This window comes from Bufo gargarizans, chromosome 8 (genome assembly GCF_014858855.1).
Source record: "Bufo gargarizans isolate SCDJY-AF-19 chromosome 8, ASM1485885v1, whole genome shotgun sequence".
NCBI classification, from domain to species: domain Eukaryota; kingdom Metazoa; phylum Chordata; class Amphibia; order Anura; family Bufonidae; genus Bufo; species Bufo gargarizans.
Genome location: NC_058087.1, coordinates 92,975,135 through 92,996,974, shown reverse-complemented (window position 1 = coordinate 92,996,974; position 21,840 = coordinate 92,975,135). Strand labels below are relative to the sequence as shown.

General features: G+C 44.2%; 1 protein-coding gene across 1 annotated transcript in view; it reads right to left on the bottom strand.

Annotated features, from left to right (window-relative positions):
• Positions 1–21,840, bottom strand: part of LOC122945409 (carboxypeptidase O-like) — a 236,667-nt gene that overhangs the window by 48,842 nt on the left and 165,985 nt on the right. Inside the window, exons 5-8 of the mRNA XM_044304480.1 lie at positions 18,366–18,467; positions 13,042–13,146; positions 7,209–7,319; positions 5,170–5,260 (exon numbers count right to left, since the gene is read on the bottom strand). Of these exons, the coding sequence (XP_044160415.1) occupies positions 5,170–5,260; positions 7,209–7,319; positions 13,042–13,146; positions 18,366–18,467 (409 nt within the window). The remainder of the gene's footprint in view (positions 1–5,169; positions 5,261–7,208; positions 7,320–13,041; positions 13,147–18,365; positions 18,468–21,840) is intronic.

The window sequence follows — 21,840 nt, the reverse complement described above, 5'->3', positions numbered from 1 at the left end:
CCTGATTCTCAGCAGCCTACCTGCCTGGGAAGTAGTGGTGCAGTGTTTCACGGAGGCAGCGGCTGTAGCAGTCAGTTAGTGCGGACTGTTAGGGGGAAAATCCCCTACTCTGCGGTGTGGCAGTTTTTTGTTAAGCCGTCGGAGGAGGTGAACGTGGCCATATGTAGAATATGTGTGCAGAAGGTGAAGCGTGGCCAGGGTGCCAATGTTGGCACTATGGCCCTTCATCAACATATGCTGCATCACAATACAGTGGCCTGGGAGAACAGTAGCTCCGATGTGGTGGTCCAGTCTGCAGCAGCAACCTGCATCACCCTATTTCAGCCAGTCAAGGCTCCACCACCTCAGCCGAAAGGAGCTGTCTGTGATTCCTATCTTCTGCTGGTCCAGATGCTCCTGCTCAGTCATTCCATCAGCAATTGATCACTGAAGCGATTGCCAAGAGACAGTAGTATGCGTGTACTTATGCAACGGTGCAGAAGCTGAACATGCTCCTGTCCAAGTTGCTGGTGCTGCAGTCCCTCTCTTTCCAAGTGGTGGAGTCTGCACCTTTCAGGTCTGACTGGGGGGCCCACTTCGCTTATGCTCCACTGGCATGGCTGCTGGGGAGGGGTGGGGAGGCCGGAGCAGTATCAGCTCCATCAGCAGCAGCCTGAGTTTACAGTCGCTGATGATCGCATTTCTTCAAACCACTAATTCCTGATGCATCCGACTAGATCATCCATGATGCCACACCAACACTTTGACATAAGAGACTGGTTTCTTCTGACTACCTGCCTCAGCTACTATTCTGATGCTGCCACCCACCTGATGCCAAGTGTTCCTTCTTTCACCCACCTTCGTCAGCGGGTACTGGAATTGCCACTCACTGCCCCACTCTGTCACCGGGTCACTTTGTGGTCTCCAGATGCTGCTGCTGCCATCTCCACACTATGTCACCTTGCGACTCTGTGGTATCCTGCTGCTGCTTCTGCAATATGTCACCTTGCCATTCTGTGGTATCCTGCTGCTGCTGCTGCCAGCTCCACATTATGTGACCTTTCCACTCTGTGGTATCCTGCTGCTGCTGCTGCCGCCATCTACACACTGTCACCTTGCCACTTGCCACGCTGTTGTATCCTGATGCTGCTGCAGCCATATCCACACTATGTCACCTTGCTACTGTGTGGTCTCCTGATGCTGCTGCCATATCCACACTATGTCACCTTGCTACTGTGTGGTATCCTGATGCTGCTGCTGCTACTGACATCTTCACACTTTCTTACCTTGGGGGGGGGGGGGGGGGGCGCACTGCGCCACCAATGAATGTAATTAAAGAAGACCTTTCATGGGTCCAAATAATATGAACTAAGTAGCAGGATCTAAGTGCACTTACTATTGTTCCTGGGTGCCGCTCCGTTCACCCGCTGTGGCCCGCAGAATTTTCAACATTCAGAGCAAGGAGGAGGAGACGCCAGTGTCTCTTCTTCTCCTTCTCCCTGACAGCAGCGCTGTCCAATCGCAGCTCAGAGCCAGGGAGGTATTTTTTCTCCCGGGCTCTGAGCTGCGATTGGACAGGGCTGCTGTCAGGGAGAAGGAGAGACACTGGCGTCTCCTCCTCCTTGCTTTGAATGTTGAAAATACCAGGGCGAACGGAGCGGGGATCAGGAATAATAGTAAGTGCACTTTGATCCCTGGGTGCCGCTCTATGTAGCCTGCTACTTGGTTCATATTTTTTGGACCCATGAAAGGTCCTCTTTAACTCATTTATACAAGTGTCAGCAGCGGTATCACAGACCCGGCACCTGGCCTCAATAACAGAGCATGTGATCCACGGCAATTAACACCTCAGATGTGGCACCTGAGGGGTTAATTGCCATGTATCGCATGCCCTGTTATTAAGGCCAGGTCTGTGATATACTTGTATTAATATGTTTTGCATTCATTCGTGGCGCTGTGGCCACAGCTCCTCCCCTCCTCCTCCCTGCTATCTCCCCATTAGTGGCAGTGGCGGCAGCGTCACAGTGGGGAGGGAGGGACTCCCTCCTTCTCCACTGTGCTAGTAAAGAGAACATGGAAACCATGTTCTTTAACTGATACTAGGCTGCGCCGCAGTCCAGTTGCAAGTGGCGACAAGACTAAAAAGTGTTGTCGCCATGTGCAAATTTTAAGGCACATTGGCGACCGTTTTGGTCACCATCTGGAGCCCTGTGAGAGCAAGATATCACAACATTGTACCCAGGGCCGATTTTAGACAATGGGTGACCCTGGGCAAAGTTGATAGTGGGGCCCCAAATCCTGAAAACTGGACTAGCAGTTGGACAGAACTTTGTAGGCACGGACAGCGGTTGCAACCACAGCAGCTGAGTGTAGAATGCCACATCATCTCGCTTTAGCCTTTCCACTGTAAACTGGACCCTGCAGCCTCTTTGGGTATATTCAGACAGAGTATTTGCTGTGATTAAAATAATCGAATGCAGAATCTGCATAGTTTTTTTTCTGAGTTTGTTTTCTGACTGATTTTAGGAAACACTTTTTGATGCAGTTTTGGCATAGATTTTTATTACTTCCCATTTTCAATGGGAATTCTGGACATGGACCCCGAGTTATGAATAACCAGGGCACTTCTGTTTTTCCAGTTGAAAAAAGGGGGCTGTCCCATCCGGGTCCCTCAAGTGAAGAGAGAGCACAGTGTGCATGCATGGTCATCCTCCATTATGCTATGAGTGTTCTTATAATAGCTGATCACTGGCTCTCTTATTTATCTAAATTCCATAGCAGTGAATGGAGATCATGCTGTGGAGGACACACTGTTATGGGGGATCTGTGGAGGACACACTGTTATGGGGGACCTGTGGAGGACACACTGTTATGGGGGACCTGTGGAGGACACACTGTTATGGGGGACCTGTGGAGGACACACTGTTATGGGGGACCTGTGGAGGACACACTGTTATGGGGGACCTGTGGAGGACACACTGTTATGGGGGACCTGTGGAGGACACACTGTTATGGGGGACCTGTGGAGGACACACTGTTATGGGGGACCTGTGGAGGACACACTTATGGGGGACCTGTGGAGGACACACTTATGGGGGACCTGTGGAGGACACACTTATGGGGGACCTGTGGAGGACACACTTATGGGGGACCTGTGGAGGACACACTGTTATGGGGGACCTGTGGATGACACACTGTTATGGGGGACCTGTGGATGACACACTGTTATGGGGGACCTGTGGATGACACACTGTTATGGGGGACCTGTGGATGACACACTGTTATGGGGGACCTGTGGATGACACACTGTTATGGGGGACCTGTGGATGACACACTGTTATGGGGGACCTGTGGATGACACACTGTTATGGGGGACCTGTGGATGACACACTGTTATGGGGGACCTGTGGATGACACACTGTTATGGGGGACCTGTGGATGACACACTGTTATGGGGGACCTGTGGATGACACACTGTTATGGGGGACCTGTGGATGACACACTGTTATGGGGGCTGTAGTTGGCCACTGACCCTTCGGGATCAGAGACAACGATGTGAAGCACCAGGGACTCAGGCAAAAAATATAGACTGAACACAGTCCAAAGTCATGGCAGGCTGAATAATTGTGTAAACCAAATTAAATGTTTGGGGCAGGCAGAGTACATGCGTAATCCAGGTCACAGTTCCAAGGTCAGGGCAGGTATAAAGGAGCAGAATTGATAGACAGACAAGGTACAATACACAGGTACACAAACAAGGGATAACCTTTGCTAGTTTCTAGCAACTAGAAAACCTCATAACTTAGGCAAGGAGGTGGATCCACAGCCCAGCTAAATAGGAAGACTGATCAGCAACTTAACCAGCCCCTGCACAGGGGCATAATGAAGGGATTAACTCTTGTAGTGCATGGAGAGTGGAGCGATGTCCACGGCTTCCCAGAACAACAAGACAGCAGTAAGCACGGAACGGCCTTATGAGGTTATGTGAACATAGAAATGTATGGCTCTGGCAAAGCAGGGAGTAAAAAATGAAAACAAAAGAAATATGGAAAATTCATGGAACTTGAAGGGGCGAAACTAATGTATAGACTCAGGGTATAGTGTTGAGCGAACTTGTGTTTTATGTTCTGCGTCTGAAGTTCGGGTTCTGGTTATCAAAGAATCACGTTATGGATTCTAAATTCCGTTATGGTCTGTGGTAGCGGAATCCATAATGCGATTTTTTTGATAACCTGAACTTTAGACTCCGAACTTAAAACACAAGTTTGCTCAACACTATTAGGGTACTATAACACTAACGTTATTCTTTTCTGGCATTGAGTTCCATCCTAGGGGCTCAATACAGGAAAAAAAACTGATCAGTTTTATCCTAATGCATTCCGAATGGAGAGCAATCTTACCGCAGCATGCTGCGGTTTTATCTCTTGTTGGAATGCCAGATCCGGTATTTTTTCCCATTGAAATGCATTAATGCCAGATCCAGCCGCAATTGTTCCGGCAAAACGGATCCGGCATTGCGGTCTACGCATGCTCAGACCGCAAAAAAAAAAAAATGGGAAAAAAACTTAATGCTGGATCTGTTTTTCCGGATGACACCGGAGAGACGGATCCGTCTGACAAATGCCATCAGTTTGCAGACCTTTTGACTGCCGGAATCCTCTTCCGCAAATGTGAAAGTACCCTTAGAGGTATTCCAGTTACATTAAGTTATAACTATTAGATCAGTGGGGGTCTTATAGCTGGGACCTCCACTGATTACAAGAAAGGTTGCACTGTACCCCCTGCTGCCCCCTGAAATGAATGGAGCAGCCAGTCGGGCAAGCGTGCAACTGTTCCATTCATTTCTATGGGAGTTCCGGAGATAGCTGAGTACAACACTCGCCAATCTCTGGAATTCCCATAGAAATGAACGGAGTGGCTGTGCGCATGCCCGACATTGGGCTGCAGGGGATACAGGACACCCGTTCTTGTGATCCAATAGCTATCCCGTATCCTATGGATAGAGGATCATTTAATGTAACCAGGATACACTTTAAGACAATTAACAATGGTCTTGGAAGGGCCGACTTTTGGTGGGGCCAGTGCAAAGCTTTCAATGTGTCAAAATAGCACTGTTTAAAATGTACAATGACTTGGCTTTTTAGCGATGTATATACACATAATTTAATGGATAACGTCTTAACAACTTACTACACCAATGCGCATCAAAATTGCGGTTAAGGTCCACTCCAAAACAGGTTCCGTTGTTTTGAGGCGAACGATTCTTTCTCCACAGGCGTTCCTAGTTGGGAATTAAAATTTTATTTTGGTTGCATATATAGCACCAACATATTCAGCAGCACTTTACAGACATTATCACAAACTGCCCTTAGAGCAGCTGACAATCCTCTACAAGAGGTTACTCTTTGGCCTCTTTCACACAGTCAGTATTTATAAGCCAAAACGAGGAGTGGGTCCAAAACACAGAAGGGCACAGATATTTCTATTATACCTTTTCTCTGTGGGCTCCACTCCTGATTTTGTATTACAAATACCGACTAAATACTGACCATGTGAAAGGGGCCTTAGGCTAGTTTCAGACGAGCATGTTCTGTGTGGAAATCACACTTTGTGTGTGAGCGTGATTACCCATTATGGACACTGCTGGTTTGTCAGGAGCGCACGGCATTATAATGATTCATAATGCTATGCGTCTCTGCTTGACCTTACTTCTACAGAACTACACTGACATAATGCTGTCAGTATAATTCAGTAGATGTAAAGTCATGCAGAGACAACACAGCATTATAACTCAGTATAATGCCATGCGCTCCTGACAAACAAGCACAGGGTAAAGCCATTTGGTCAGGTTTCCTGATGCAGTGTTGGAAGCCAAAATCAGGAATGGATCATAAAAGAAAGGAAAGTATAAAGGACAGATGCAACTTCTCCTCTTTTTGGATTCCAAAACTGCATCAGGAACCTGACCATGTGGCCTTTCCCTAAGGGCTCATGCACACGACCGTTGTTTTGGTCCGCATCCGAGTCGCAGTTTTTGCCGCTCGGATGCGGACCCATTCACTTCACTGGGGCCGCAAAAAATGCGGACAGCACTCCGTGTGCTCCATTCCGTGGCCCCGCAAAAAAAATATAACATGTCCTATTCTTGTCCGTTTAGCGGACAAGAATAGGCATTTCTACAATGGGCCGCCCCTTCCATTCCGTAAATTGCGGAAGGCACACAGACGGCTTCCGTTTTTTGCGGATAGTGATATGCGTATCGCAAAAAAACTGAACGGTCGTGTGCATGAGCCCTAACACAATATTTACCTCCAGGTAAAGAACAGCATGTAGGCTGTTCCCCTACAATTTTTTCCTTGGATTGTTTTGGTCCCGTAATGTTTTAATGCTCTGTGTGAGGCATTTCAGACCATTTTTCACAGGCTTCTCTATTGGCAAAAAATAAATAAAAAATTACAAAAATTAAGTTAAAAAAAGTCAAACATTTTAAAAAATATAGTGAGGCAACACATTAAGGGCTCATGCACACAACCGTTTTTCACGGATCAGTTGTTCTGTATCTGAGTTTTTTTTTCTCTGATTTAAGTCCTCTTCCGTTCCGTTATCCCACAAAAAATATCCGTATGGTTTCCGTATGCGATCTGTTTTTTGCGGACTGGGAAGAGTAACTTATTAATCACCAAACACATGAGCAATATGGGCTGGGCATAGAATTTCTACAGTACACAGGATCCACAAAATACGGATGAAATACATATGTACCGTATGCGTTCCGTATTTTTTGCGGACCCATTGACTTGAATTGGGCCTCGGACCGTGATTTGCGGACAATAATAGGACATGCACTACTTTTTTGCCGAACAGAAATACAAAAAAAACATGAATGCACACGGAGTACTATCCGTTGTTTTTGCAGACCCATTGAAGTGAATGGTTCCGCATACAGTCCGCAAAAAAAAAAATGGAATGGAAGCGGACCAAAACAACAGTCGTGTCTATGAGGCCTAAGTCATAGTCAGGTCTTTCCAGACAAAAGAGAAAGATATATATTTTTAAAAGTAAACTAAAATCGGTTTGCTATTAAGCAAATCGTGACAGAAATAAGAGATGCATAAAACATAGGACACTGACTTTTATCATCTATATTTAAAACTACAAAATGTAGTCATTATGTGATCTTTACTGTATAACTAGGAGAAATCATTATTCATCAAATTTCAGATTCTTACCGTTGTCCATGTGTAAACATATCCATCAATATTTAAGACAGGTATAACATAAAAATCAACTTGTCTGAGGAGCTTTCTGATTAAACGATCACTCGGTTGTCTTGCTAGAATCTATAAAAGAAATAAATGGATGATAATAAAATGAAAAAAGTCCACCAGTGGTATTACAGTTAAGGGAGGTGTCACACACCACCATCTACTTCTTGTGTCCGTTTTTAATGCAGTTTAATGCGTTTGCGGGCCGTTTTATGTGTTCCATATACGGAACCATTCATTTCAATGGTTCCACAAAACAAAACAAAAAACAGAATGTACTTCATATGCATTCCGTTTCCGCATTTCTGTTTTTCCATTCAATTGTAAGACAGAACATGTCCTATTATTGCCCGCAAATCACGTTACGTGGCTCCATTCAAGTCAATGGTTCCGCAAAAAAAAACTGAACACATACGGAATGCACTCCGTATGTCTTCCATATCCATTCTGGTTTTGCAGAACCATCCATTGAAAGTTTTATGCCCAGCCCAATTTTTTCTATGTAATTACTGTATACTGTATATGCCATATGGAAAAACGGAACGCAAATGGAAACACAACGGAAACAAAAAACGGAACAACGGATCAGTGAAAAACTGACAGCAAAATACTGAAAAAGCCATACGGTCATGTGCAAGAGGCCTTAGGGTCCACAAAACTCTTCCACAAAATGGGACTGCATCCGTTCTGCAATTTTGCGGAACAGGTGCGGACCCATTCATTTTCAATGGGGCCAGAATGTGCTGTCCGCATCAGCACTTGTGGATCCCCGCTTCCGGATCCGCACTTCCGTTCCGCAAAAAAATAGAACATGTCCTACTCCTGTCCGCAATTGCGGACAAGAAAAGGCATTTTCTATGAGAGTGCCGACAATGTGTGGTGCGCAAAATGCGGAACGCACATTGCTGGTGTCCGTAATTTTCAGACCCTTAGGCAAAATGCACACGATCAGTATTGTGTGTGGATTTTCCGCACGGATTTGCCTGCGGAAAATCTGGACCGTAGGTCATGTACATTGTATTCCGCACAGTTTTAAAATCCGCAGCATGTCAATTTAATTTTTCCTGACCGGATTTTCTTCATTCACTTAGTAAAATCAGCATACAGAAAATCCATACTGAATCCGCACCAAATCTGCACGAAAATCCGCACCAATTGATGCGTATTGGGCACACAGATGTGCCTGCGAACACTTGTGGATTTCAGTGCTGATTTTCTGCACATGAATCCTGAACATGTGTATGTACCCTTAGGCCCCTTTCACACGGGCGAGTTTTCCACGCGGGTGCAATGCGAGTTGAACGCATTGCACCCGCACAGAATCAGGACCCAATTATTTATATGGGGCTGTTCACATGAGCAGTGATTTTCACGCATCACTTGTGCGTTGCATGAAAATCGCAGCAAGCTCTATTTTGTGCGCTTTCCACGCAACGCAGGCCCCATAGAAGTGAATGGGGCTGTGTGAAAATCGCAAGCATCCGCAAGCAAGTGCGGATGCGGTGCGATTGTCACATGCGGTTGCTAGGAGACGATCGGGATGGGGACCAGATCTTTATTATTTTCCCTTATAACATGGTTATAAGGGAAAATAATGGCATTCTGAACACAGAATGCTTACTACAATAGCGCTGGAGGGGTTAAAAAAAATTACAAATAATTTAACTCTCCTTAATCCACTTGCTCGCACAGCCCGGCTTCTCTTCCGTGCTGTGTACAGGAAAAGGACCTGTGGTGATGTCACTTCAGTCATCACATGATCCATCACCATGGTAAAAGATCCCTCCAGCGCTATTGTACTATGTATTGTGTATTCAGAATGCTATTATTTTCCCTTATAACCATGTTATAAGGGAAAATAATACAGTCTACAGAACACCGATCCCAAGCCCGAACTTCTGTGAAGAAGTTCGGGTTTGGATGCCAAACATGCCGAGTTTTCTCACGCGCGTGCAAAATGCATTACAATGTTTTGCACTTGCGCGGAAAAATCGTGCATGTTCCCGTAACGCACCCGCACCTTTTCCCGCAACGCCCGTGTGAAAGAGGCCTTATGCTTGCATATTATGGCATTCTGTGAGGCCTTAGGCACAATAAACAACAGGTGTATTGGCCAATGTATCCATTGCTATTAAAAAGTAGAGTAACTAATATGCAAGGAGTGATTTACAACGCTGTCCTGGTATCTTATCTGAAGATCACGTTTATCTGAAGATTACATTTTTATACACCTGAAGCAATCTATTTTATGTCTTTATTAATATTATAAAATAAAAATAAAGTAACTGAAAGGCTTGCCAAATAAATGTGATGCTTGACAATATTTTAAGAAATTGACAATAACATTTTAAAGGGAACCTGTCATGAACTTTATGCTGGCCTTGAGAAGAGTCAAATCGACCTGAGAAGAGTCCTGGTTATTCCTAATCTCCTGCTCTCCCGCCCATCTGCTTGTGGTTGGCAGCTCTCTCCTAGAGAGAAAGGGAGAACACATCTGTCAGTCATCTTAAGGCTACTTTCACACTTGCGATCGGGGCTCCGCTTGTGAGTTCCGTTTGAAGGCTCTCACAAGCGGCCCCGAACGGATTCGTCCAGCCCTAATGCATTCTGAGTGGACGCGGATCCGCTCAGAATGCATCAGTCTGGCTCCGTTTGTCCTCCGCTCCGCTCAGCAGGCGGACACCTGAACGCTGCTTGCAGTGTTCGGATGTCCGCCTGGCCGTGCGGAGGCAAACGGATCCGTCCAGACATACAATGTAAGTCAGTGGGGACGGATCCGTTTGAAGTTGACATAGTATGGCTCAATTTTTTTTTTCGTTCATGGTAATGCAAACGGATCCGTTCTGAACGGATCTAAGCGTTTGCATTATAGGTGCGGATCCGTCTGTGCAGATACCAGACGGATCCGCACCTAAACGCAGGTGTGAAAGTAGCCTAAGATGGGCAGGGAGAGCAGGAATTCATGAATAACCATGGCTCTTCTCAGGTGGATTTGACTCTTTTAAAGGCCTGGGCTGCAATGATTATGATGCTGGTTCTCGGCAACCACTTACCTTTAGCTGATGTGTGACACACCTCTGAAATCAGCATTGCTGTCACTACTTTATACTGCCCTCACCAACCAACAAGAATAAACTGAGATTAAACGGGTATATCATCAAAAATAAATCCTTTATTGAATTAATGACACATAAAAACAAGACATGAGACAACAGATAAAAAATGGCTACATCTGAGGAGGTATGTTAACACAAATGAGACATGGGGAGGGAGAGGTTTTGGAGTATGCAATGTACAAAAGGCGGTAGAAAAAGGAGTACAATACCTCACTGATTTCTGTACGTATAACTGCAACCACAGATATAAAAATGCAAAAGTGCAAATACTGAGTGGCAAAACAACCATATCAAAAAAGTGGTTGCAGATAACACCGCAACATATGAATGTCTGATGGTTCCAAGTTATGGGACCATATAACAGCCAACAGAAGGTTAAAGTGCTAGTGCATAAGAAGTCACTATATCAATGGTCAAATACCACAATTATAGCTATGGTGACAGCTTAAACCTCCAAATACATACAAAGTTAAAGTGCAAGCGCATAAGAAGTCACCATATCAAATGGTCAGATACCACAATTGCAGCTGTGATGACAGCTTAAACCTCCAAATACATGCAAAACTGGCTCAGGAGCACAGTGAACATCCACCTGTGGATAACCCAAATGGGTATAGCTGAGCACCTAGAGCCAATGAGCACATCCCTCAAAGTCCACAACAATATAGCATGTCTACATAGCAATAGATGTGGGGATGCTTCTTATAAAGAGCCCTACACACCTGTATCACATATCAAATTGATCTAGGAACGCCCCATTGTAATCAGGACATTGGGAGGAGGGAAAGTTAAGGGCGGGCAACCCAAGGGCCTCAATGACGTCCTGGCCTTCGCTCCTTTTCTCTGAGTGCCACACACTCTTGTTCATAATATATACGGTAATTTTTAAGCGTTGGCATCCTTGTTGTTTGTGTGTCAATTATTTTGTGATTACTTATATATGTGTTTTTATATTCTTTAGTATACCTGGTGCTCTACTCACCTGTACCCCTTACCATATGGAGCCTGTAGGATATATTGGGATGAGAAAATTCCTTCTGGTCATCCATTGACATGGAAGTCTCGGTCCCTCAACTCTGTATTGCATATAAGATATACTGAGACTATGTATTATAATTTACAGTAGTCACACATTCACTTATTTGTTTGTTTTCTGTATTCACTGTGCCCGATCGCGGCTAGCTCCCATCCCATTCGTTTTCTCTTGGGGGGGGAGGGATGCTGTCCGTCTTTGGACGCAATTTACTGGCAATTTGACCCCAAAATGAATGCATATTATTTTTTAACACATTTTGTTCATGTTTGGCTTATGTATCCCTTGTTCACCCACTTGATCATGTATAATAGAACACATTATATATTGGTTGTTCACTTATATCTAATCATGTATGACCGAATTTGTTATACATTATATATTATGTATTATGTCACATTCTTATATATTTTCCACTTTGTTAGGATTTCTCTCTCTATATATATATATATATATATATATATATATATATATATATATATATATATATATAGTAATTATTTGCCATTCTAGTGCTATAATAGTATACATTGAATATGCTAAATACTTTGATTGTGAGGGTTTCCCATGTTATGGACGCATTTGCTTTACCAGCTAAGTGCTACAATTTATGATCTACTTTGTCTGAAGGACCTTCCTGGAGGAGTGGTTTACCATCTGTGACAAGTTGGAGCATGTGACTGGCCGTCACGTGACCGACGCATCACATGGGCGGAGAGAGGTGTGCGGCCTCGTGACTGGTCATCAGGGGGCCGCGCCCACCTCCCTGCCTTCTTGTGGGCATTTACGGGGGTGTGATTGGCCATCGCGGCTCTGATGTGTCATACGGGTGGGGCAGGGGGTGCGGCCGGCTAACTGGCCATTGGCCGGCTGCACTACTTTGCCCGCCCTTAACTTTCCCTCCTCCTAATGTCCTGATTACAATGGGGCGTTCCTAGATCAATTTGATATGTGATACAGGTGTGTAGGGCTCTTTATAAGAAGCACATTCACAAGGAGAGCCTGTTGTGGACTTTGAGGGATGTGCTCATTGGCTCTAGGTGCTCAGCTATACCCACTTGGGTTATCCACAGGTGGATGTTCACTGTGCTCCTGAGCCAGTTTTGCATGTATTTGGAGGTTTAAGCTGTCATCACAGCTGCAATTGTGGTATCTGACCATTTGATATGGTGACTTCTTATGCACTTTTGCCACTCAGTATTAGCATTTTTGCATTTTTATATCTGTGGTTGCAGTTATACGTACAGAAATCAGTGAGGTATTGTACTCCTTTTTCTACCGCCTTTTGTACATTGCATACTCCAAAACCCCTCCCGCCCCATGTCTCATTTGTGTTAACATACCTCCTCAGACGTAGCCATTTTTAATCTGTTGTCTCATGTCTCGTCTCGTTTTTATGTGTCATTAAATCAATAAAGGATTTATTTTTGATGATATACCCGTTTAATATCAGTTTATTCTTGTTGGTTGGTGTATTCATGTACACTGAGTGGGTTTTTACTTACTCTTTCCGGGTTTATTTAACATAGTATATTTAATTACCGTTTATGTGTATGTCTATGTTTTGTGTAACCTACTTGTAATATTTACACTGCCCTCAGTGCGGTCAGCATAAAGTTGAATTAAATGATCTTTCCCAAGAATGTACCTCTTTCATAAACCACTGGCAGTAAGCTACAGCAATCCATTCTCGAGCATGAATTCCACAATCCAGAAACACAACTTTCTTAGATTCTTTTGAAGGCAATCCCATCTGTAAAATATAACTCTTTAAAGAGTGCAAATATGTATGACCTTGGTTATATCCATGCAGTAACCCCAAAAATAGTGGTATTTCTAACCTCGTTACCACGCTAGAGCACAGTAATGTTATTATCTCTTACTAACAACATGTTCACCATCACTGTCCAGGAACCTGCAGCAGAAGCCCATCCAAGCGCTGCTGTGCAAGGACAACTTAGAAGGGGCCACATAAGTCCAACATGGTGTCTGTCATTTTACTTCTCACAGTAGTGAGCACAGCAGGAAGTGAAGATGAAAATGGAGGATCACATGACATAATCACATATAGATATTACATTTGTAAAAATAAATCGGGCATGGATCTGTGAGGATTTTCACACACCTGCAGCTGATGCCAATGAATAGATCTGTCAGTGGCTGGCAAAAAAGATGGTATGGGCAGTTTTAATCCTGTGCAATGTATGGACAGGAGAGCGGTGTAAGGGCTCTTTCACACTTGCGTTCTTTTCTTCCGGCATAGAGTTCCGTCGTCGGGGCTCTATGCCGGAAGAATCCTGATCAGGATTATCCTAATGCATTCTGAATGGAGTGAAATCCGTTCAGGATGCATCAGGATGTCTTCAGTTCCGGAACGGAACATTTTTTGGCCGGAGAAAATACCGCAGCATGCTGCGCTTTTTGCTCCGGCCCAAAAAACTGAAGACTTGCCGCAAGGCCGGATCCGGAATGAATGCCCATTGAAAGGCATTGATCCAGATCCGGCCTTAAGCTAAACGTCGTTTCGGCGCATTGCCGGATACGACGTTTAGCTTTTTTAGAGTGGTTACCATGGCTGCCGGGACGCTAAAGTCAGTAAAGTGTAGCGGGGAGCGGAGGAGCGGCATACTTACCGTCCGTGCGGCTCCCGGGGCGCTCCAGAGTGACGTCAGGGCGCCCCAGGCGCATGGATGACATGATCGCATGGCACGTCATCCATGCGCATAGGGCGCTCTGACGTCACTCTGGAGCGCCCCAGGAGCCGCACGGACTGTAAGTATGCCGCTCCCCCGGTCCCCGCTCCTACTATGGCAACCAGGACTTTAATAGCGTCCTGGCTGCCATAGTAACACTGAAAGCATTTTGAAGACGGATCTGTCTTCAAATGCTTTCAGTAAACTTGCGTTTTTCCGGATCCGGCGTGTAATTCCGGCAAGTGGATTACACGCCGGATCCGGACAATGCAAGTGTGAAAGAGGCCTAAGTCATGTGACCCTCACATATGTCATGTGACCTCTGGTATTCAGTTAAGGGCAAGCGTGTATAATTTATGTTTTTATTCATCATAAAGTAACATTTTATTTGTATAATGCCATGATATGATTTTCAGTCATACCATCTGTTATGCTAAGCTCCATCATACTCGTCTCATTTTATTCTGTCACTTGCTGTTCACATTATCGCAGTCTCACTTATTTGTCATGTCAGTCTTTCTCCATTCCTCATAATGTTTCTTGCATTCCCTGCCCTATAATCCTTGTTTGACTCTGTTAGGCCCCTTGCAGACGAGCGTGTCCGGATATGGCCTGGATGCGTTGCGGATGAGTTTACTGAAAACTGCGCGATTTCACAAGCAAGTCCATTCAATTTTGTTTGCGATCACATTCAGTTGTTCAGTTTTTATCGCGCGGGTGCAATGCGATTTAAACCTCATTCACACGTCAGTGTTTGGTCAGTGATTTCCATCAGTGATTGTGAGCCCAAACCAGGATTGGAGCCTCCACAGACATAAGGTATAAGGGAAAGATCTGCACCTGTTCTGTCCTTAGAGCCGCACCTGGTTATGGCTCAAAATCACAAATGGAAATTATTGACCAAAACACTGACATGTGACTAAAACTTTAATGCGTTCTGCACGCGCGCAATAAAAAAACAGAATGTTTACAAACAACATCTCTTAGCAACCATCCGTGAAAAACTTGCTTGCAGGTGCAATGCGATTTTCATGCGATTTTCCACTTCTATGGGGCCGGCGTTGCATGAAAATGGCAGAATATAGAACATGCTGCTGCCATTTTCACCCAACGCACAAGTGATTTGTGAAAAACAAAGCTAATGTACACAGCCCCATTTAAATGAATGGGTCCAGATTCCGTGCGGGCGCAATTCCTTCGCATCACGCATTGCACCCGCGCGGAATACTCGCTCATGTGAAAGGGGCCTTAGCTATCATACCTCACCGAGTTCTTCACAGCATGCGCCTTCAATTAACCTTCTATCATGACACATACTAGGTCCCCCTGTTGTGTTTCATCATTCAGGTTTTTTATGCAAATCTTTAAGCCAAAGCTAGATTGGCTTCTACATGGAGACTGAGTCTTCTCTTTTTCAATCCACTCCTGGCTTTAGCTGCAAAAAGTGTGTATAAAAGTCTGAATGTGGAACTCCAACTATACTCAGGGCTTAAAAACAAATCCACTGATGGCTATAGTTAGATTTGCCCTGGGTTCACACCTGAGCGTTCTTAAATGAGCGCTCTGTATGCGCGATTGTACCGGCATTTACAATCGCGCATACAGAGACAGGCGAACACACATTGTCGCGCGTTCCCGAATATCTATGCACGGGAACGCGCGACAAAACGCCCCAAAAAAGCTCAAGAACTTGTTTGAGCGTCGGGCGTTTTACAGCGCAATCGTACGCGCTGTAAAACGCCCAGGTGAGAACCATTCCCATAGGAAAGCATTGGTTTCTCCTTGTTGAGCGTTTTACAGCATGTAGGAACGCGCTGTAAAACGCTCAGGTGTAAACTTAGGGTAAGAGTACAACTACAAAGGATGTAAACTGAGTGTAAGAAATTGGTGACAAATCTGGGTCAAAATTTGTTAATATCACTATATCATGCTTGCCATCATATCCGTTGACATGTAGGCTTCGCCCCTGACACAACCCCACCACATCACAATGATCACCCAGAAACACCCATGAAACTACCATAAACAACCTACAGTCCTGATCAAAAGTTTAAGACCACTTGAAAAATGGCAAAAAAAAAATCTTAGCATGGCTGGATCTTAACAAGGATCCAAGTAGAGCTTCAACATGCAACAAGAAGAAATGGGAGTTGGACAAAACATTTTTTGAGCATTCAATTTAATGAAAACAACAAATAAACTGAAACAGGCTGTTTTTCAGCTGATCAAAAGTTTAGGCACACACCTCCCAAAAAATAAAAAATAAACCCCCCCCCAAAACAGAAATCCAACTTCCAAACATGAACTCAGTAATGAGTAGCTACGCCGTTATTGTTTATCACTTAAAAAATTTGTTTTGGCATGCTTGATGCAAGTGTTTCCATGAGGTGAGTGGGAACATTTCTCCAAGAGGTGAAGACAGCCGCACGAAGGCCATCTACTGTCTGGAACTGTTGTCCATTTTTGTAAACTTCCCTTGCCATCCATCCCCAAAGGTTCTCAATTGGATTTTGATCAGGGGAACATGCAGGATGGGCCAAAAGAGTGATGTTATTCTCCTGGAAGAAGTCCCTTATCCTGCAGGCATTGTGTACTGTAGCGTTGTCCTGTTGAAAAACCCAGTCGCTACCACACACACAAGGGCCCTCAGTCATGAGGAATGCTCTCTGCAACATCTGGACATAGCCAACGGCCGTTTGACGCCCCTGCACTTTCTGAAGCTCCATTGTTCCACTGAAGGAAAAAGCACCCCAGGCCATTATGGCGCCCCCTCCACTGTGGCGCGTAGAAAACATCTCAAGTGGGATCTGCTTGTCATGCCAGTAACATTGGAAACCATCAGGACCATCAGGGTTACATTTTTTTCTCATCAGAGAATAAAACTTTCTTCCACCTTTGAATGTCCCATGTTTGGTACTCTCTTGCAAGGTCCAAACAAGCAGTTCTGTGGCGTTCAAGGAGACGAGGTCTTTGAAGACGTTTTTTGTTTTTGAAGCCCTTCAGTCTCAGATGCCGCCTGATGGTTATGGGGCTGCAGTCAGCACCAGTAAGGCTACGCTCACATCACCGTTAAGCCTTTCCGTTCTCCTGCTCCGTTTAGGAGCAGGAGAAAGGAATGGACGGATAGGGCACATAACTGACGCCAAACGGAGCCCTTAGGACCCCATATACTATAATGGGGTCCGTTATGTTTCCGCTCAGAAGATGATTTTTAAGCGGAGACAAAAGTCCTGCATGCACAACTTTTGTCTCCACTTAAAAATCATCTTCTGAGTGGGAGACAAAAGTTGTGCATGCAGGACTTTTGTCTCCGCTTAAAAATCATCTTCTGAGCGGAAACATAACGGACCCCATTATAGTATATGGGGTCCTAAGGGCTCCGTTTGACTCTGTTTGGCGTCAGTTATGTGCCCTATCCGTCCATTCCGTTCTCCTGCTCCTAAACGGAGCAGGAGAATTGAAAGGCTTAACAGTGATGTGAACGTAGCCTAAGGGCCTTAATTTGGGTCGAGGATCGTCCAGTGTCTTGACGGACAGCCAATGGGATCCTCCGGCTCAGTGCTGCTGAAATATTTTTGAGTCTTCCACTTGACTTTTTTGTTCCATAACCCTCAGGATCATTTAAAAATTTAAGAAATTTCAAATGACTGTCTTACTGCGTCCCACCTCAGCAGCGATGGCGTGCTGTGAGAGACAATGAATCCACATCTTTGCACAGATTTGGCTTTTAAAGGCATGTGGTCCTAAACTTTTGATCAGCTTAAAAACAGCCTGTTTCAGTTTATTCGTTGTTTTCATTAAATTGAATGTTCAAAAAATGTTTTGTCTCACTCTCATTTCTTCTTGTTGCATGTTGAAGCTATACTTGGAACCTTGTTAAGATCCAGCCATGCTAAATATGATTCTTAAACTTTTGATCAGGAATGTACAAAGGAATCAATTTTCAGACTCCGCTCCCCCTTCTGGACTGTTGACAACTATGCTATATGCATTGCAAAGTGTGAAATCAGATTAATGGAACTGATTAGAATTTTCTGCAACAAAATCTGCTGCGTGTGAAAGTACTGTTAGAATGTATCCTCTGGAGAGGAAAAAAGAGGCAGCTATAGTTATTGGTCATTATTGGTGATCAAACAAACAGAAGTACAGTCACACCATCATATTTATACAGTATATAGTTCATGTTTTATATTAGCACCTTTATTGTGTTTACATAAATATGATATACAAAATATACCATGCAACCATATTCTTGGCATTTGAAGGTTTCTGCACTTACTTTGAAGTAGTAGATTGGTTTCTCTTCATATGTGTGTCCCAGAAGGTGTTTTGTTACCACATTGTTATATTTATCTTTAATCCGGTCCATCCACTCATAAATCTAATAAATATATTGACAGACATTTTATATTTCTCTGTATTACTTACATGTTAGATTTACAATAGTATCTGACTAAAGAAGGTCTTTATAGGAGAACTACTATACTCCTGGTCCAAACAAGTTGCCCTTGTATCAGATACTGCTTGTGAAAGGGGATTTTTATTATGGATTATGATTTTAATCCACAACAAAGTCTTTTTGTCTTGCATGGCATTCCAAGGTGTGTAATTTTTAAAAGTGTTTTCTAGCACAACAGAATTTGGTGGTAATGGGCTTAGAGTAGTGTAAACATAAAATAACCAATAATCACATTCACAAATTCCCCATTGCCCAGATCCCTATGTTTAAAATATATCAGTTTCCACCAAATACTGATTGAGGGGTGCTATATGCCTTATTCCGCTAAATATTGATTGAAATATGCTATTGCTATATACAGTACAGAACAAAAGTTTGGACACACCTTTTCATTCAAAGAGTTTTCTTTATTTTCAGGACTATGAAAATTGTAGATTCACACTGAAGGCATCAAAACTATAATTTAACACATGTGGAATTATGTTCATAACAAAAAAGTGTGAAAGAACTGAAAATATGTCATATTCTAGGTTCTTCTTTTGCTTTGATTACTGCTTTGCACACTCTTGGCATTCTCTTGATGAGCTTTAAGAGGTAGTCACCTGAAATGGTTTTCACTTCATAGGTGTGCCCTGTCAGGTTTAATAAGTGGGATTTCTTGCCTTATAAATCGGGTTGGGACCATCAGTTGCGTTGTGGAGAAGTCAGGTGGATACACAGCTGATAGTCCTACTGAATAGACTGTTAGCTGCTTTTTTCTTGCCATAATACAAATTCTAAGTAAAGAAAAACAAGTGGCCATCGTTACTTTAAGAAATAAAGGTCAGTCGGTCTGAAAAATTGGGAAAACTTTGAAAGTGTCCCCAAGTGCAGTCACAAAAACCATCAAGCGCTATAAAGAGACTGGCTCACATGCGGACCGCCCCAGGAAAGGAAGACCAAGAGTCACCTCTGCTGCGGAGGATAAGTTCATCCGAGTCACCAGCCTCAGAAATCGCAGGTTAACAGCAGCTCAGATTAGAGACCAGGTCAATGCCACACAGAGTTCTAGCAGCAGACACATCTCTAGAACAACTGTTAAGAGGAGACTGTGTGAATCAGGCCTTCATGGTAGAATATCTGCTAGGAAACCACTGCTAAGGACAGGCAACAAGCAGAAGAGACTTGTTTGGGCTAAAGAACACATGGAATGGACAATAGACCAGTGGAAATCTGTGCTTTGGTCTGATGAATCCAAATTTGAGATCTTTGGTTTCAACCACTGTGTCTTTGTGCGACGCAGAAAAGGTGAACGGATGGACTCTACATGCCTGGTTCCCACCGTGAAGCATGGAGGAGGAGGTGTGATGTTGTGGGGGTGCTCTGCTGGTGACACTGTTGGTGATTTATTCAAAATTGAAGGCGTACTGAACCAGCATGGCTACCACAGCATCTTGCAGCGGCATGCTATTCCATGCGGTTTGCGTTTAGTTGGACCATCATTTATTTTTCAACAGGACAATGACCCCTAACACACCTCCAGGCTATGTAAGGGCTATTTGACCATGAAGGAGAGTGATAGGGTGCTGCTTCAGATGACCTGGCCTCCACAGTCACTGGACCTGAACCCAATCGAGATGGTTTGGGGTGAGCTGGACCGCAGAGTGAAGGCAAAAGGGCCAACAATTGCTAAGCATCTCTGGGAACTCCTTCAAGACTGGAAGACCATTTCAGGTGACTACCTCTTGAAGCTCATCAAGAGAATGTCAAGAGTGTGCAAAGCAGTAATCAAAGCAAAAGGTGGCTACTTTGAAGAACCTAGAATATGCCATATTTTCAGTTCTTTCACACTTTTGTTATATAATTCCACATGTGTTAATTCATAGTTTTGATGCCTTCAGTGTGAATCTGCAATTTTCATAGTCATGAAAATAAAGAAAACTCTTTGAATGAGAAGATGTGTCCAAACTTTTGGTCTGTACTGTACCTTCTAACAAATACTGATTGAGGGCTGCAATACACCTGCTTCCACCAAATACTGATTGAGTGGTGTCATATACCTGTTTCTTCCAAATATTTATTGAGAGGTGCTATATATCTGTTTCCGCCAAATACTGAGTGAGGGGTGCCATATATGTTTCCACCAAATACTGATTGAGGGGTGCTTTATAGCTGTTTCCGCCAAATACTGATTGAGGGGTGCTATATAGCAGTTTCCGCCAAATACTGATTTGAGGGGTGCTTTATACCTTCTTCCACCAAATATTGATTGAGGGCTGCGATACACCTGCTTCCACAAAATACTGATTGAGGGATGTCAAGGCCATTTATTCCATCATGCTGTACATTTGAGAAGAGGTATACACACATACATGTAATACAGATAATTGCACTAATCATAAACAAGACAAGTTACAAACTGGTACAGAAGGAGAGAGGGCCCTGCCCGTGAGGGCTTACAATCTACATGGTAGCAGGGTCACTGGTTGTAGGCTTATCTGAAGAGGTGGGTTTTCAGGTTTCTTGTAAAGGATTCCACTGTAGGTGAGAGTCTGATATGTTGGGGTAGCGAGTTCCAGAGTATGGGGGATGCCCGGGAGAAATCTTGGAGGCGATTGTGGGAAGAGGTAATAAGAGTAAAGGAGAGAAGGAGGTCTTGTGAGGATCGGAGAGTGCTGTGGGGATGTATCGGGAAAGTAGCTCAGAGATGTAGGAAGGGGACAGGTTATGAATGGCCTTGTATGTATTTGTTAGTACTTTGAAGTGAATTTGCTGGGCAATGGGGAGCCAGTGAAGGGATTGGCAGAGGGGAGAGGCACAGGAGTAATAGGCTGAGAGGTGAATTAGTTGGGCAGCAGAGTTGAGGATAGATTGGAGGGGTGCTAGATGTAAGGCCACAGTGGAGAGTGTTGCAGTAGTCTAGGCAGGAGATGAGGGCATGTACAAGCATTTTCGCAGATTCAAAGTTAATGAAAGCGTGGATGCTGGGGATGTTTTTGAGTTGGAGGTGGCAGGTGGTGGAAAGGGCTTGGATGTGCGGTCCGAAGGAAAGGGCAGAATCCAAGGTCACTCCAAGGCAGCGGACTTGGTTGACCGGGGATAGTGTGCAGTCATTGATTGTGATAGATAGGTCTGTTGGGGGGGGTTGAGCAAAATGGGAGAAAGATAATGAATTCTGTTTTATCCATAAGCAAAAGGTGAAGAAGGATGATATAGAAGATAGACATTGTGGGATTCTTGATAGTAAGGTGGTGATGTCTGGACCCAGGGGCGTACATACAGGGGTCGCAGGGGTCGCAGTTGCGACCGGGCCCGG